The sequence below is a fragment of the Pseudopipra pipra genome, chromosome 12, assembly GCF_036250125.1.
Source record: "Pseudopipra pipra isolate bDixPip1 chromosome 12, bDixPip1.hap1, whole genome shotgun sequence".
NCBI classification, from domain to species: Eukaryota; Metazoa; Chordata; class Aves; order Passeriformes; family Pipridae; genus Pseudopipra; species Pseudopipra pipra.
In genome coordinates, this window is record NC_087560.1 from 14,561,830 (window position 1) to 14,576,929 (window position 15,100).

The following is a 15,100-nucleotide window of genomic DNA, read 5'->3' on the forward strand; positions in this document are numbered from 1 at the left end:
TTGCTTTAGAGATTATGCATCCGAAGTGCAAGAACCAGTTAATGAATTTTCAGTCTTGTTCACAGTCTGTGCAAAATGCTCCTGAACTTCTCACTGGCGTTTGCAACAGAGGTTTCTATGTAAGAAGATTTGGGGTTTGGCATTGTACTCTGCAGCAGGGAACAGCATTGTCTTAAAGCTGCTCAGCAGGAGCTCTGAGCCACTGGCACTCGTGGCTTTGCATCTTTAAAGGCAGATCCCTAAAGAGGAACTGTGTGTAATTACACCTCTCCGGGGCCTTCCAACAGTATTTACCAACATATTAGCTACACATCACCTAGTGATACAATACATACTGCCCACGGAGAGGTAAGGTGCTCTGAGCTTCGATCAGACAAATAAATAGAGGTGAGATTCAAGTAAAAAACATCCAACCAAGCAAAAAAAAAAAAACCCAAATATATATTAAACTTAAGGGGACAATCTAAGGCAACAACTGCATGTTTGTGTGAAGTATCTAGCACTAATGTAATTATTTCTGTAACCAATATGGTTCCCAGGAAATTCAGCTGTGCTGAGCAGCACTTATCTTTCAGCAAATTAAATCCCAGGGTTTCAAGGATGTAAGAAAGGTGAAAATATAAATATTTGCCATCACCAAAGGTCACTGCTTGAGCAATGTCTCTTGCAGTGCACAGAAACTTTGTGGCAAAAGTAAAAATAAAATGAAAACCTACTACAGCCTTCGGCAGCCAGTCCTTTCTTACAGCTCCTGTCCTCATTTTATTAAAAACCTCTCGGGTTCTGTAAAAATTAAACTCATCAATCACTTCAAAGCCATAACTCATGCCAGAACACAATCTGTTCTCTATAATAAATGAAGCTTCATTTTGTGGAGAAAAGAGTGAAAACAAAGAATCAAAGAATCGTTGAGTCTTCAAGGTTGGAAGAGACCTTCAAGATCATCCAGTCCAACCATCAACCCAGTACTACCACTGTAACCCCCCTAAACCACATCACTCAGTGCCAAATCCACCACCAACCTGGGCAATCTATCCCAACGCCTGACCACTCTAACAATGAAACTTTTTTTCTAATATCTAAGCTGAATCTTCCCTGACTCAGTTTAAGGTCATTTCCTCATATCCTCTTACTGCAGGTACGGTGCACTCAATCCCCATGTCCAGACCACCAATAAGGATGTTAAACAGGACCGGCCCCGAAACTGAGCCCTGGAGAACACCACTAGTGACCAGCCACCAGTTGAGCTCCCAGAGTGTGTCCTAGGGCTCAGTTTTGTAGTGCTAAGATTTCCCATGTAGCTAGTCCCTGTTACAACACAGACAATCCTCTCCTCACAAAATACAGAAAGGAAGTAAAAAAAGTAAAGAAGAGAAAACTGGGCAAAGACTTAAATAGAATCATAGAATCATAGAATAGATTGGGTTGGAAAAGACCTCCAAGATCATCAAGTCCAACCCCTGATCCAACTCCAATTACTATATCATGGCACTAAGGGCCACGTCCAATCTCTTTTTAAAAACCTCCAGGGATGGTGAATCCACCACCTCTCTGGGTAGGCCGTTCCAATGCCTGATAACCCTCTCTGTAAAGAATTTCTTCCTAACATCTAACCTAAACCTCCCCTGGCAGAGCTTGAGCCCATGTCCCCTTGTCCTATTGTTGGTTGCCTGGGAGAAGAGACCAACCCCTGCCTGGCTATAACCTCCCTTCATGTAGTTGAAGAGAGTGATGAGGTAGCCTCTAAGCCTTCTCTTCTCCAGACTAAACAACCCCAGCTCCCTCAGTCTCTCCTCATAGGACTTGTGCTCAAGTCCCTTCACCAGCCTCGTTGCTCTTATAGAATTAAATACTACCCTATGGAAACATAGAACTGAAATACAGAACTCATCTGAAATACAGAACTCATCTCTGCTGCCTATGGTCATTTTGTGGCTGCATAAATCACAAGAAGCACTTACTTTGCTCTTCTTGCTGCTGGACATTTTATTCCTGAGGTAGCTGAAGGTGCGACTGACTTTCGTTACACCTTTGCCAGCGGGGACACTGCTGCTCTCTTCAGATATGCTAGAATCAAAAAAGAAAAAGGGTTGCTTTTATTTTTTTTTCATTTCCCAAAGCATCTATTAAATGGACAGGTTTTTTTTTTTTAAAGGAAAAATGCATTTATTAGCCAACAGGGTCAAAGGTTGCTTTATGGTGTTGTACCAGAGAAGGAAAAGTGAAGACAAAATGCCAATCCAGGTGCTTTGAGTTAAATTTCAAGGAATCCTCATATCTGTTTTTAAGCAGGCCTTGACATAGCACCCTCTGCTGCTCCCCTGGTCAAATAACCAGAAACCATTGATACTTTAAAGAGCAATCTCCTTCCAGAGAAAGGCATCTAATGAACTCTGAAAAGGCAGTGAGTGCCTTTAACAGAAACCACACTGCCTGCAAGGCCTCCCCTGAGAAATGAGAATACCAATACTAAGTAATAAGCAACAATGGTTATATGGATTAATTTAGGCATTTTTAGGATGTCAGTTATTTTTTGCCAGTTTTTACGTGCACAAGCTTATGACTTCAGCTACGGTGGAAGAATAAGGAAACTACTATTGCATTAAAGGACACAGTCTATCAATAGGAAGTACAACACAAACCAAAAGCAGAACAACAGAAATATAAATTAAATCAAGGAGGAGAAAGTAGCAGCAAGTAGAGGAAAAAAGCCTCCCAGTCGTGAAATAAAGCTGAAGCCAAGGGAGCCACAGAGACCAGACACCCAGCTCCCTTGGTGCCACAAACATCCTTCCTCTGGGGAAGCACTTTTTTTAAAGACACCAGGAAAATTATCTCGTCTGCACAACTTGAAAGGATGAAAAGTAACGTACGAAAACACGATTGTTTTGGCCTTTGTAAGAGAGATACAGACTGAATTAGCCGCAGGGAGGAAGAACTACTTTCAGTGTAAAATATAACTCGGGGTAAACTGATGTTGTGTGACAATAGATAATGTGAAGTTATTAGCTATGCATAAACACAAAGCCTTGTTAGAAATGAGACCTAGAACAGACTTTCACATTCTACGACCTAAAATATTCTTCAGCCTTTAGACACACGAGATTGATGTTCACAAATCTGACAACTTCTGATTTCAGCTGGAGTGCACCGGTGCCAGGAAGGCTTTTGGGTGTCCAAAGCAGAGCCCAGTGCAGGAGCCCCATCAGAAGAGAGTAGTACCCCCAGAATACTGTACCTCTGAACTGAGGAGCCCGTGGAGCCGCCGAACGACTGCGTACCTGGAAAAGATCGGAGGGGTGGGGGGTGACATGTTAGACTGCAATCTTAGCCCACTGATCTTACAAAACACAGTTTGCGTATTTGGACGGTTCAAGAGGAAAGGGAAATGCTTTCCAGAAGTGAGTGTTTAGAATAGATTTCATGTGCTCGGGATAAAGCCTGTTCCCTGTATCCTTAGCTGCTCTCAAATTAGATGCTGAGGTGAAAGCCTGCTTAGTATTTTTATCAGTCTTCAGCTATTAAGCAAAGGCCGTGCAACTGTTAAACTTGCTGGTAAATCAGGCTGTCTGAATCAGAACTGCCAATTCAATGACAATAGGTATAAATGAGAATGATTCTGCCACAATGCCTTTATTTATACACCACTAGAAAGAATCCATTGTACAACACATCCGGGTTTCATGCATAAAACTTTTCTGCTTGATAAAATTATAGTTCATTTTCCCATCAAAATCCTGAAGCACTTCATAAAGAATAAGGGAAACAAGGGAAGCCTTATTCTGTTTTCCACAAAACGTTACCAGCCTGGGGCTTCATCACAAAACACCGCTTGAGGAAAGGCTGAATTTCAACATGAAGCTGAAGCCCTGCCAATGGCACCAGTTCTCTTTATACCACAAGAAACCTGCTTGCACAATGCATTTGGAGCAGATTTGGGAGCTGACACCATTTACCAGAACCATCGAAGAACACTGAAATGATCCAGGACACAGGGCTTCTCTGGAGCAACGGGGCCTGCCAGGACTCCAAAAAACCCTCATACAAGCCCTGTTTGCAGCCCTTTCTGAAGTTCAAGAAGCAGCATGACTGTCACCTTATTAGGCTTTTGCATATATACTGTAAGGAAAATAGTATTTTGGTTCAAATTCTGTTAACATATTAATGCTAAGGGTGAATGCAAAAGAGCTACTTGCCATCAGAGGCAAAGATGGTCCTTTATCCAAAAGCAGTAAGTGCATTAGGAAAAACTGTGCATACAATATTATGCTTTAAATACCGATTTTCTAACCACCCGTTCAAGTGCCAGCACAGACAGAAATATCATTTCTTCATATTGAGAAACTAAAATACCCCATTACCCAGTCCCTGCTTGGGGATCTGTGTTAATGTTTTCCTTGCAAAGTCTTTCACCTCATTAATGATCTATCCCAAATACATCAAAGTTAGTAATACTGTAACATATACAAAATGAAGTCTACTATTTAATTTCCAATAGGGGATGTTATATTTTTATATAATATCCACTACCTAAGCACCTACTAAGATCACACAAGTAATTTACAGACTCCAAAATCCTTGGCTAAAGCTTCAGCGACTCCGGTTCACATTTCAGTTCTAGCTTGCTTTTAACCTGAGTTAAGCCCCCTTAGTATTTTCTTTTTTTTTTAAATCAATTAATCAGTTTGACTGGATTTAAGTAGTTCACAAACCTTTTTGTTTCTTTGCAATTAACATAAGAAATATGAAAAATGCTGAACCAAGAGCTGTAATAGTTTGATATTTGTGACTGGTTTTCAGCACCTGGAGAAAGTATGTTGCATGGGAACTTCAATTATGTATCATTTATCTTTTATTACATTAGTGTTTTATCATAAAAACGGGGGATTTTTGATTCAGGCAGGCAAAGTGGGTCCAGACAAAAATCAAGGCCTGTTTATTATTTTATATCTTAGGTTATAATATAACATCAGATAATCAATGCTGCTGCAAGCTATAAAACCCATGAAGACAAGCACAGAAAAGCACACATCTTCTCATCTTCAGGTTTGGTTCTGAAGTATAAGAGGGGAAGAAAGATTTATTTTCACAACTTTTTTGTTTCCTGTCACAACCAGGATCAAAACTGAAATGCTAAAACCAACCTCACAACCCACAAAAAAAAAGGGTGTTTTTTTGTTTTTTTTTTTTTCCCAAAAGCCAGAACTGCTATTTATGTCCAATGAATCTGGGCTAGCAGCCAAATTTTGGCATATTTATGTGAACACCTTTTAAGCATCACCCACCAAAATTATTTCATATGGTAGCTGGACTTGAAATAATTTATCAAGATCTGTTATGCAGAAAGCAGTGACTGGATTAGGATGTTGCAAACCAGCTCCCTAATTCTATAATTTAACTTTCATGAGTCAAGAAATACAAAGGCTCCATAATAATTATCCAGCCATCTGAAATCCAAGTCTTAAATATACCATATCATCACAAAAACTGCAACTAATCCTCCACACTCTAGACAAAAACAGGCATAGAGAGGTTGAGGAGCAGTAACTGAAATGCAAGTGCAATCTCAATGTTAACACATCTGTCCTTTTATGAGAAATGAATCCTGAAGATGTGAAAAAATAAACTGATCTGGGAATACTGCATGAAAAATGCCCGCTGCCCACTGTCTTATGAATAGCTGTGGTTAAACTAACCTTTATATAAAGTCACCAAAGCACCCTCAAATATGAGGAAATAAAACACATATAAAGAGAACAACATTTTTGTTTGAGACAATATTTGATGTTATTTTAAATTATCATCATTAGCAGGAGCACTGTTGGAGAAGAGAAGGCAAATACTGGCTAACATAAATATCCTCTAATATTGTCATACCCTAACCTACTAAATATTACTAAATGGGTTGGATGCTTAAAACAAACAAAAAACCCTAAATAAAGTAATAAAAAATAACCCAAACCCACACATACACAAAAAAACCAACGAACCCTCAAAAGAACAAAAACAAACAAAAAAACTAAAACCAAAAAACACAAACAAATAAAAAACCCTAACAAACAAAAAATTCCAAATCCACCAGAAAGTTTAGCTGAGGGTACTTTTTACTGTGGAGCATCACACCGATGCACAGCTGTATGTTTACAGTTCACTTTGTGGGGTCTATGAATTTTGCGTTTTGTTAAAGGCAGAGGAGAAGAACAGAGCAAAGATGAAGGAGCTTAAATATGGAAGTCAGTAATCCCACACCTGGGCACAGGACTTTCTTAAGGAAGGGACAAACCCACAGGGAAGACTAGGAATGGAAAGGAGGAGAACTTAGATACCTACAACACGGATGGTGTTTTAGATTGTGGTGTTGGAGATTGTTTTAAATCCAGGAAGCAACCAAAAATGTGTTGGATGGGAAAGCAATTTCCCCCCATTCCAGTATGGACACAAGGAATGTGTCTGGTTTATTTCAACAGTCTAACAAAACATGCTTAAGAAATAGGAAACATTTTTAATTATCTTTGATAAGTCTATTAAAAAAACCAAGAGGAGTCTAAATTACTTTAATTCAGTCTTCAGCCTCAGTTGGGCTTCTTTTAGTAACAGTTCGCAGGAGGAAAAAAAAGCTACTGGATCACTCTTGCCCGTATCCCACAAAACTACTCTGATAATAATATCAGGACATAGATATGAACATGTTGAGGATTTAAGGTGTTTGACTGCAATGTGTGCTTTTTGCTTAGGAGGGGAACTGTGAAGTTGCCACCAAGATTTTCAGAATTTAATAATCAGGGCTTCACTCCACTTCTCTTTCACTGAGCAATGTACTCACTCTTACCCAGGAAGGGCAAGGACCTACCTCTGCTGCTAACTCCATGCCCTGTAACAAGCTCAAGGCAAGTTTTTTTAGTTTTAATAAAAAGGTAAAGATTACATTGCTGGTCAGAGTGGCAGGTGATATTTGCCACTTGGATACAGACAAAACTAACTGGATGAGACATGATGGTGCTGATATACAGGATTCTTTGGATTATAATCCTTTTATTCTGCCATTAGCTAGTATTCAGATACAGGACTAAGATAATGCTGTTAGACATCACACAATGGAAAGGTTAGTTCAGTGTCTGCAAGGTGAAATTCCAAGGTCTAAAGCAGAAAACCAGATTTCCCTTTGTTTCCACCCATAATGGCTGCAACGCACAGAAAACGATTACTTACTATCCAACTCCTCCTCCTCATCACTGGAAGAAGAGCCAATAGAAAAGAGAGTTTTAGACTTAGGAATGAGTGGAGAGATGCTGAAGGAGAAGGAAATTCGTCTCGATGGTCGAGTCCGGCCCTGGGCTGAGAAGTGGGTTAACAGCAGACATTAGAGCATGCTTGAAAATGCATTTAATAATAAAAAGGAGAGGAAAGCGGCCAAAGCAAACTAAAACGAAAGCAAAGGAAATGTCTGCAAAGCAGCTGGCTCCAGAAAAGGCACAAGAAACAAAGAATTGAGAACATGCAAACTCCATAAGGTGCAGGTTTCAGAGGACGCAGGTCTCACTGCATGCATAGCTCGAGGTTCAAGGCTTTCCCTATTTTTGCTGGTATCTTTTTTTATAGGACCTCTTAATGAAGACTTATATGCAAACAGTTATTTTCCCAAACAGAATACCAAGTAAAGTGGGTCTCTGGACAAGGGGCATCAGCTTCACCGAAAGAACTGCCAGGGAATCAAATTAGAACAACACCACAGCAAAGTTGCCAGATATTAGCAAGGATAGTTTATCTGAAGTGCTGACATAATCTATCTGGGAAGGTTCTTGCCACTTCTATCTCTAAAAAAAATCCCCAAATTTTGATAATGTTACGCCCTTCAAAATTTCCAGCTTTGAAGAGGAGACACTTAAGCTTCCTCTCTTTTCTTCCAAAATAAAACAGAAAAAACAACCATCTCTTCTGCTGCCTTCCAAAACTCACAGCCTTTGTTTTAAAGAAACTGCCTAAACATGAGAAAAGCTCCTCTGCACCCTATTCTATCCTTGTCTGGAAGATGCCTACCAAACACAGTGCCAAACTCAGCAATCAGTCTGTGACATCAAATCTCCCACAATTTATTTTTAAGAGCAAAACCTTGCATAGCAGCAGCTTTGCAACAATTCTTTTTAAGTACACTCTTCTCCAAAAAGAGATGCAGGAGCCAGATTGTCACTCTTCACTGAAAGTGGTATTCCCAAGGGCTGTATTTTCCAAACGTTTTCTTCATACCAGCACAGGTGGAAACCTCTCAGCTGTGACCTGATTGCTGGATACCCATCACTGACATGGGGCATCAGTGTGTCCTTGGGAAAGATGACTGGGACAGCGTTGGAGAAACTCTGCCCCTGAGAGTTTCTGACCTAAGGGTCCTACTTAAGCATCTACATTAAACATCTTCAGTGCATATATTCAGTCACTTTAAAGTCATTCCACAGATAAATCAATTCACTTGCACAACAGGGAAAACAGGCTAAAGACTTTATCAGCATTAAACTTCCAAGAGACAGAAGAAGCAATTATTGCTCTCTTTGAATAAAACATGTCCTTTCAGCCACACACAATGAGAATTTTTTGCATTGCTGATATCAGACGTCAATACGGAATTCAGAATATAAAAAAACTGTCCGAGGAATATCCAATGCAATGCAAGCAATGCAAAGCAAACTCCCCAGAAATTTTCCTTCAGCCATTAATCATAAATGCCAATGGTCCAGAGGCAATTTGACTAGAATGTGCACACTTTTCCAACATAAGCAGAACAACCCTAGAGGGACTCAATATAAGGCATTTAAATTGAAGAATTCTTAGCAAGACTGATGCATTAATTTTGTTTAGACTGCCTTTCACAGGAGTTGTTTTAGTGTCCCAGACCTGAAGAACATGATTAGGCAACACTGCTTTTTCTTCTGTAGTCTACTGTCTATTTAGACTAAAAGTCAAGATGAACAATAATACTTTACTGTAAATTGAACCACCTTCTCCAGCACAGTTCTACTTCCATTTCAGTGGTTTTATTTATAGCAATTCCTGGCTTTATAACAGTGCTCCACACTGGAAATTTGCTATTCCAAGGCCGAAAGCATTCTTCCGAGCACTCCAGCCAAGAGCTCTTGTGACCTCCCTCTATAAAATGCTGAAGGATTAACAGTTGTGAATGGCCACAACAGCTCTTGGAACATCTGAGAAATCAGATGGGAGTGTGGGATAGAAATACAGTCTTGGAAACTGCTCCTGCCTCAGCACATGTGACAATAAATGGTAAAAATAAGAGAAATTCCTCCATGTATTATTAATTTGGATTTAGTTTTTAAAGTTTTTGTGCAAAGCATGTTGTTATCTTCTCATTCAGACACAGTTGCAGGGATCAGATGTTTGGGTTTTTTCATTTTTTTAACACCTACCACAAAATTATGCAAAATTATTTCCATGAAATCAATTTTTACTCTTGCACAACTCTGAAGTGTTCTGCTGAAGTAACAGGAATGTCAAACCCCAGTGATACAAGGAAGTTTATACACTGAGACCTTCTAAAGGTACTAAAGCTATTTCACCTGTCATATGGTCACAATTCAAGCAACACTATTCTTCTTTCAAAGTGACTGAGGAAGAATTAAGTAAAATCATAGAATCATAGACTGGTTTGGGTTGGAAGGGACCTTAAAGATCCAGTCCCCCTGCCATGGCCAGGGGCATCTTCCACTGGACTGGGTTGCTCAAAGCCTCATCCAGCCTGGCTTTGAAGACATCCAGAGATGTGGCATCCCCAGCTTCTCTGGGCAATTTACTGAAGTTTCTGAAGTCAGGAAAGAGTCAGGACTGGGATGAGAACCCATGATCTGAATTTTCAAATGATTATTTCTTTCGGATGCTTACATCAACCCCTCAAATGCATTGATTTTGAAAACCACGTTCCTATAAAAATGAGGCTCATCTGAGGAATCACGAATTAATGACTGAGAAAATAAAGCCCACAGGAGTGTTTGTAATTTTTAAGCTCAGCATCCCAAACTCAAAGACATCTGCCTCCTCAAAGCAGAAGATTAATCCTGCTATTTCTTCCACAGCCCCTCTGGAGAGCTTACTACATCTTCTCTTTCCCTTCTGTCTCCATGGGACCATGGTGCCTGGGCTGGCTCTAGAAGATGGAATAATCAAAGCTGCCTACCACCACCTCTCAGGCCTCAATGGCATTTTTAATATAGGTCATAAGACAGAGAGGAGCAGAAAGGCAGCAAGTTGTCCAATTCCAAGACGGAGGCACAAATCCTCCACTGTCATAAACCCCCACCGTGGGCCTGAAGGAAAGTGTCCAGGGAGAGGGGGACGAACCTCAGCCGTCCAGGCTCCCTCAGCCACCAACACCGTGTTTTTGGGGAGCAAACAGGGCTATTTATGGTGTCTGGTCAGCAGTTGGGTGCAATGTCAATAAACTGGCTTCTCCAAAAAACAACAATGAAGGCCTTCACCCAGGGAGGGGAGCGGGAAGGCAGGATCCGGCCTTGGGTGGGACAGAGCTGCCCATGTTTTGGTTACTGTTGCTGGGGGACACATCCGCTAGGCCACATTCTTATTAATCACGGAATAATCATGGTGAAGAATTTAAAAATGTCTCCTACAAAGCATAATCCCTGTGAGCTTCCTCCAGCAAGCCTGCTCCGTGAATAAAACGCCTTTCTTAAAGCACCTTTGCATTGTTCAGCTTTGCAAGGAAGAAGCATGTTAATCAAGAGGAAAGATCAGAGACCATCACTAATTGACAAGACGTGAGCTAAGATGTCAGTTTGGTTTCTGGCTGGCAATTAATAAAATGAAAACATGTGTAACTCAGCCCTTTCTAAGCACATCCAGCTGCAGCCTTCTGAATGACTTTTTCAGCTGAAAGAATCAATTCAGTCAAGTTGCAAAATTGAGTGCTTGTTATCACTTCAATTAAGCTAAACTGGAAAATTTCATAGAATCATCTTTTATTATTTTCTTCAGGAATGAGATTCAATAAATTACACCCAACTGCTCCAAAATATTTAATTCAAAATGAATAGCAACAAACTACCCAAAGAGACCAAGACATGGATTCTCAAGTTTCCACATATCAACTTTCAAAAATCTAGATGTAGGGAAATAAGATATCACGTGGAATTTGCCTGACATCAATGGAAGAAATTCTGAAAGGATGTAAAATTAAATCCTTTTTTTTTTAAAATAACAAACTCAATTTGTACCAATAGTCTAACTTAAGAAAAAAAAAAAACCAAAAGAAACCTAACACAAAGAAATACTAAGGATACACCGGGAAAAACTAAACTAAACTGATTGAGTTCTGCCTTTCCACCCACAATTCCATTCAGCAGTGAAACATATATTTCACATAATATAGGAGAGCAAGAGCAGCTACTAGCACATTCTGCCTTGGGAAGGTAGCAGGATATACTCAATAATACAGATGACAGCGTGGATAAGGGAAAACTGTGTTACTCACTGTCGAGCACTGGCTTGCTAATTGACATTAGAGACATGGATTTGGTCAGTGGAGATGAAGCAGCAGAAGAACAGAAATTAAATCCTTGTGGCTGCGATGTCTGACGCGCCTGCAGGACAGAAAAGAACCACACTGAGTAATTATATAAAGAACAACAGAACCATCCCAACTTCAGATCCCAGTTCAGTGTTCATGTTTACTGAAATTCTCACTTTGAAAAATTTAAACAATCCCACAATAAGATAATAGGTGAGAAAGTCAAGTACCACGAAAAATGTAATCAGTGTTGCACAGGTGAAATGCAACATTTTGTTTTGTCTTTTAAGTGTAAGACAACTAATTATGCAACAGAGAGAGACTCTGGCTGCTTGATTTTCTTGCAAGATATTACAAGACACATATTGTTAACTGTCTGACAGCCACTGAAATTACTGTGACTCCAACTCCTCGGAGTAACTTGACTGTGGTTCAACATGGTAAAAGAAATCTGATGCTTAGCAGTGCGTACCCCAAAAATGCCATTCCCCAAAGCAAAAAAAGATGTGAGAGTTGTGACATTACAGCTCGACAGGCCAGATCCTGTAAGACCCGTTTACTGCCTTGATGTACAGCAGTGACTTTATCAGGCAAACAGACTGGATGGTTAATGATTCTGACATGAACCCAGAAAATACTATGGTTGAAAGTTCCAACTCAAAAATCCAGGGTATTTATAGTATTTAAAAGAATAATTACTTCTTTAATAACAATTAACAGGGAGTCTCATAATATTGTGGCTCATCTGTCCTTAACAGCTATCATAGACTTCTGTTCCAGAGAGGTTACTTCATATTTTCTTAATATGCAATTATCATTTTTCTTTAATGAAACTTTTTATTCTGATTAAACCTATGAAAGAAAAAAACTTTATTTTCCTCCTATGATACAAAAATAAACCTGGAAACTTTAGCAGATAAATCAATACTTGGTACGTGTGTGTATTTCAGGACTGCAAAAGGCAGCATAAGCATTAATTGCAGAAGCAATTTTTCATTCAATCAACACCTTTGATTGATAGAATCACTATATCCATGTTAAAAATTAAATAACTTTTCCATAATTACTCACACAACTGGCGGAAGAAAACTGGGAGGTTTATTGTTCTCACCCTAAGACTTTGCCCATCAACCATGTTGTCCCAAAGAACCAAACAGCAAACTTAACACAGATGGAGATTCCTCCATGTTAAAGATGGAAGATTTTTAATTTTATATATGTATATATATATACACACACACACATACACATATAGGGTGGAAACTTTTGTGAGACTGTCACTTGGGAAAATTACTTTTAAAATGCTGATGTAGCATTTTGCTGACATCTAACAATAGCTGGACAGTTTTACCTGGTGACCATAGTCTCTGATTTCTCCTTGCTCTTCAGTGAGCAGGACCAGTGACCCACACTGATTGCTGGCAAGGGGACTCCGCCTGAGGTCTTTGGAGCTCAGGGAAGAAGCCTCCAAGTTTGTAGAGGGCTTCTTGTTCTCACCAGAGTCTCCAGCAAGGCCTTCTAGGCTGTAACTAAAGAGAAAGCACAGAGGTTAGATGCTGACAAACTCCTGGAGACCAGTGTCTTTCAGCACAGAGCACCTTCACGTGTAAAACACACAGCAGTCACTAACTGAACTGTGCAGGGAAATGCAGATGTTACTGCTCAACATGTTACTTCTATTTTCTTCAGAGCAAACTACAGCACCTTTGTGCCTCTAATGAGACACAGTAGCTGCTTGAATGACCATTCAAACTCCTGGTCAATAGCCTTTCCTACTGTTTTTTTCCTATTCTTCTTGAGTGGTGCACAGGAAAATCCAGAAACACCCCTTCTAATGATTTTGGTATTTCCACTTTTTTTTTTGTTTTTTTCTAGCTTTTTACTGGGCTCTCCCTTGGAATAAAGCCACCCAAATTAAACTACCTTGTATAGCACGGTGCTGCCTGTCCTGGACCAACACCCCTCCCAGCAGCCACATCAGCTGCTGTAACATTCATCTCTGCAGCCACTGAATCTATTTTAAAACTTGCCACTGCACAAAGTTTTGGCACTGATAATGTCCTTCTTTCTGCCAAAGCTGGTTTCTTTTCTACCTTTTCTGTCATCTTTTTCTTGAATTCAATAAATGTTGTCACTCCCTCTTTCACGTGGGACTATTTAATCTGATAAATCTTGACCTAATATTCTGCTTCTGACCCTCATGCTCTTCAGGCCTGAGCATCAACAAACCCACTGAAATGCCACTGTGGGATCATGTGCAAGCTTCACAGATTCACCTCCCAGTACACGAGCACAATTCCATTGCTGATGTTTGATTTGATACTCACTAAGTCCTCCAAGGTCTACCTTGGATTTATATCCCAACCTGAGGCTAATCATGACATCTAAGTGGCCAACAAGCTGACATCCAAACAAATGAAAGGGAAAACACACTCCAGACTGTACAGATGATTTAAACAACCAGAGCAGTTTTAAATTCAGGTAGACTTGCAGAGTAGTGATTAATGTTCTGGAGTACCTTAGAAGCATTAAGTGGCTGATAAATATGCACCTTGAAAGCAAAAATTGCAATAAACATTGAATAAGAAGATTCAGTATATTCAAAAGATTTTTTTCATGGTAATTAATGAGAAAAAAAGGCTGGTTGAAGCATTCATAATTTAATCTGCTTTAAGAAGATTGCAACTCATCAATGTGTATTTATAGCAGGCACTAAAAAGTTTATTCTAAAACACCTGTAGAGAGAAATCAGTCCCATTTCTACTGATTATTTAGAGCAGAAGAATATTTTTTCTTACATTCCAAGGTGGTAACAGTGATGGTACACGGTGCAGAAAAAAATTATGTACTTGTGACAAAACCAGCTAAAAGCTGCAAATATTACCCCATGAAATAGTTATCAGTGGGTGATACTGTTCTGTAATTTGCTGATTGGAGTATATAGACCATATGTAATTAAATCTGTAATAGGAAGGACAGATTTTTCTCAATATCTACTCCTCAGAAAAAGAGTTCAATTGTTCTACCCACAACCAGCAAGAATAGCCAGAGAAAATGCAAAAAAGCTATAAAATCTGGGAGACTGGCTTCCAAGCAATATTATGTGTAAAGAGGTGACCTGCAAACACCAATCTCAACTCTGGGACTTTCTGCAGAAGATGCAATCTTTAAATGCCTGGGAAATTTTCATCTGAGGTGATCAGATTGATTTTTCACAGAGGGTTTTACATGATTAGCCTCTTTGAAGAAAAAAACAGATCTTTCAATTTACAAAGAATAAGTCTGTATGAACTCAAATCCCTTAAGAGATTTATCTGGAACAGAGCAGTGCTGAATCATATTTAATCTTGTTCTGATTCTCTGGCTGACACAATTATCATTATGATCATTGCTGTGGAAAAAACACGGCTTAAAGTCATCATGGAGCAGAGCAGCTCAACCCAACAGTGCAGCTTCTTTAACGCTGGAGGCCAGTGAAAAGCAGCCACCACCTTCACCTGCACCCCAGCTCAGAAGATCCATTCCCAAGACTAATGGCTGAAAAAGCAGACCAAGCAAACAAACACGTGCACG

At 39.7% G+C, this 15,100-nt stretch overlaps 1 protein-coding gene across 21 annotated transcripts in view; it reads right to left on the reverse strand.

Annotated features, from left to right (window-relative positions):
* The window catches only part of AKAP13 (A-kinase anchoring protein 13), a 208,446-nt gene that overhangs the window by 26,068 nt on the left and 167,278 nt on the right, over window positions 1-15,100 (reverse strand). For 16 of the 21 annotated variants that reach the window (XM_064669029.1, XM_064669030.1, XM_064669026.1 and 13 more), the window contains 5 exons: window positions 12,879-13,056; window positions 11,492-11,600; window positions 7,210-7,335; window positions 3,239-3,281; window positions 1,962-2,067 (listed from right to left, as the gene is read on the reverse strand). In XM_064669029.1, coding sequence (XP_064525099.1) covers window positions 1,962-2,067; window positions 3,239-3,281; window positions 7,210-7,335; window positions 11,492-11,600; window positions 12,879-13,056 — 562 coding nt within the window. The remainder of the gene's footprint in view (window positions 1-1,961; window positions 2,068-3,238; window positions 3,282-7,209; window positions 7,336-11,491; window positions 11,601-12,878; window positions 13,057-15,100) is intronic. The other 5 variants (XM_064669040.1, XM_064669038.1, XM_064669042.1 and 2 more) reach the window with 1 other exon arrangement.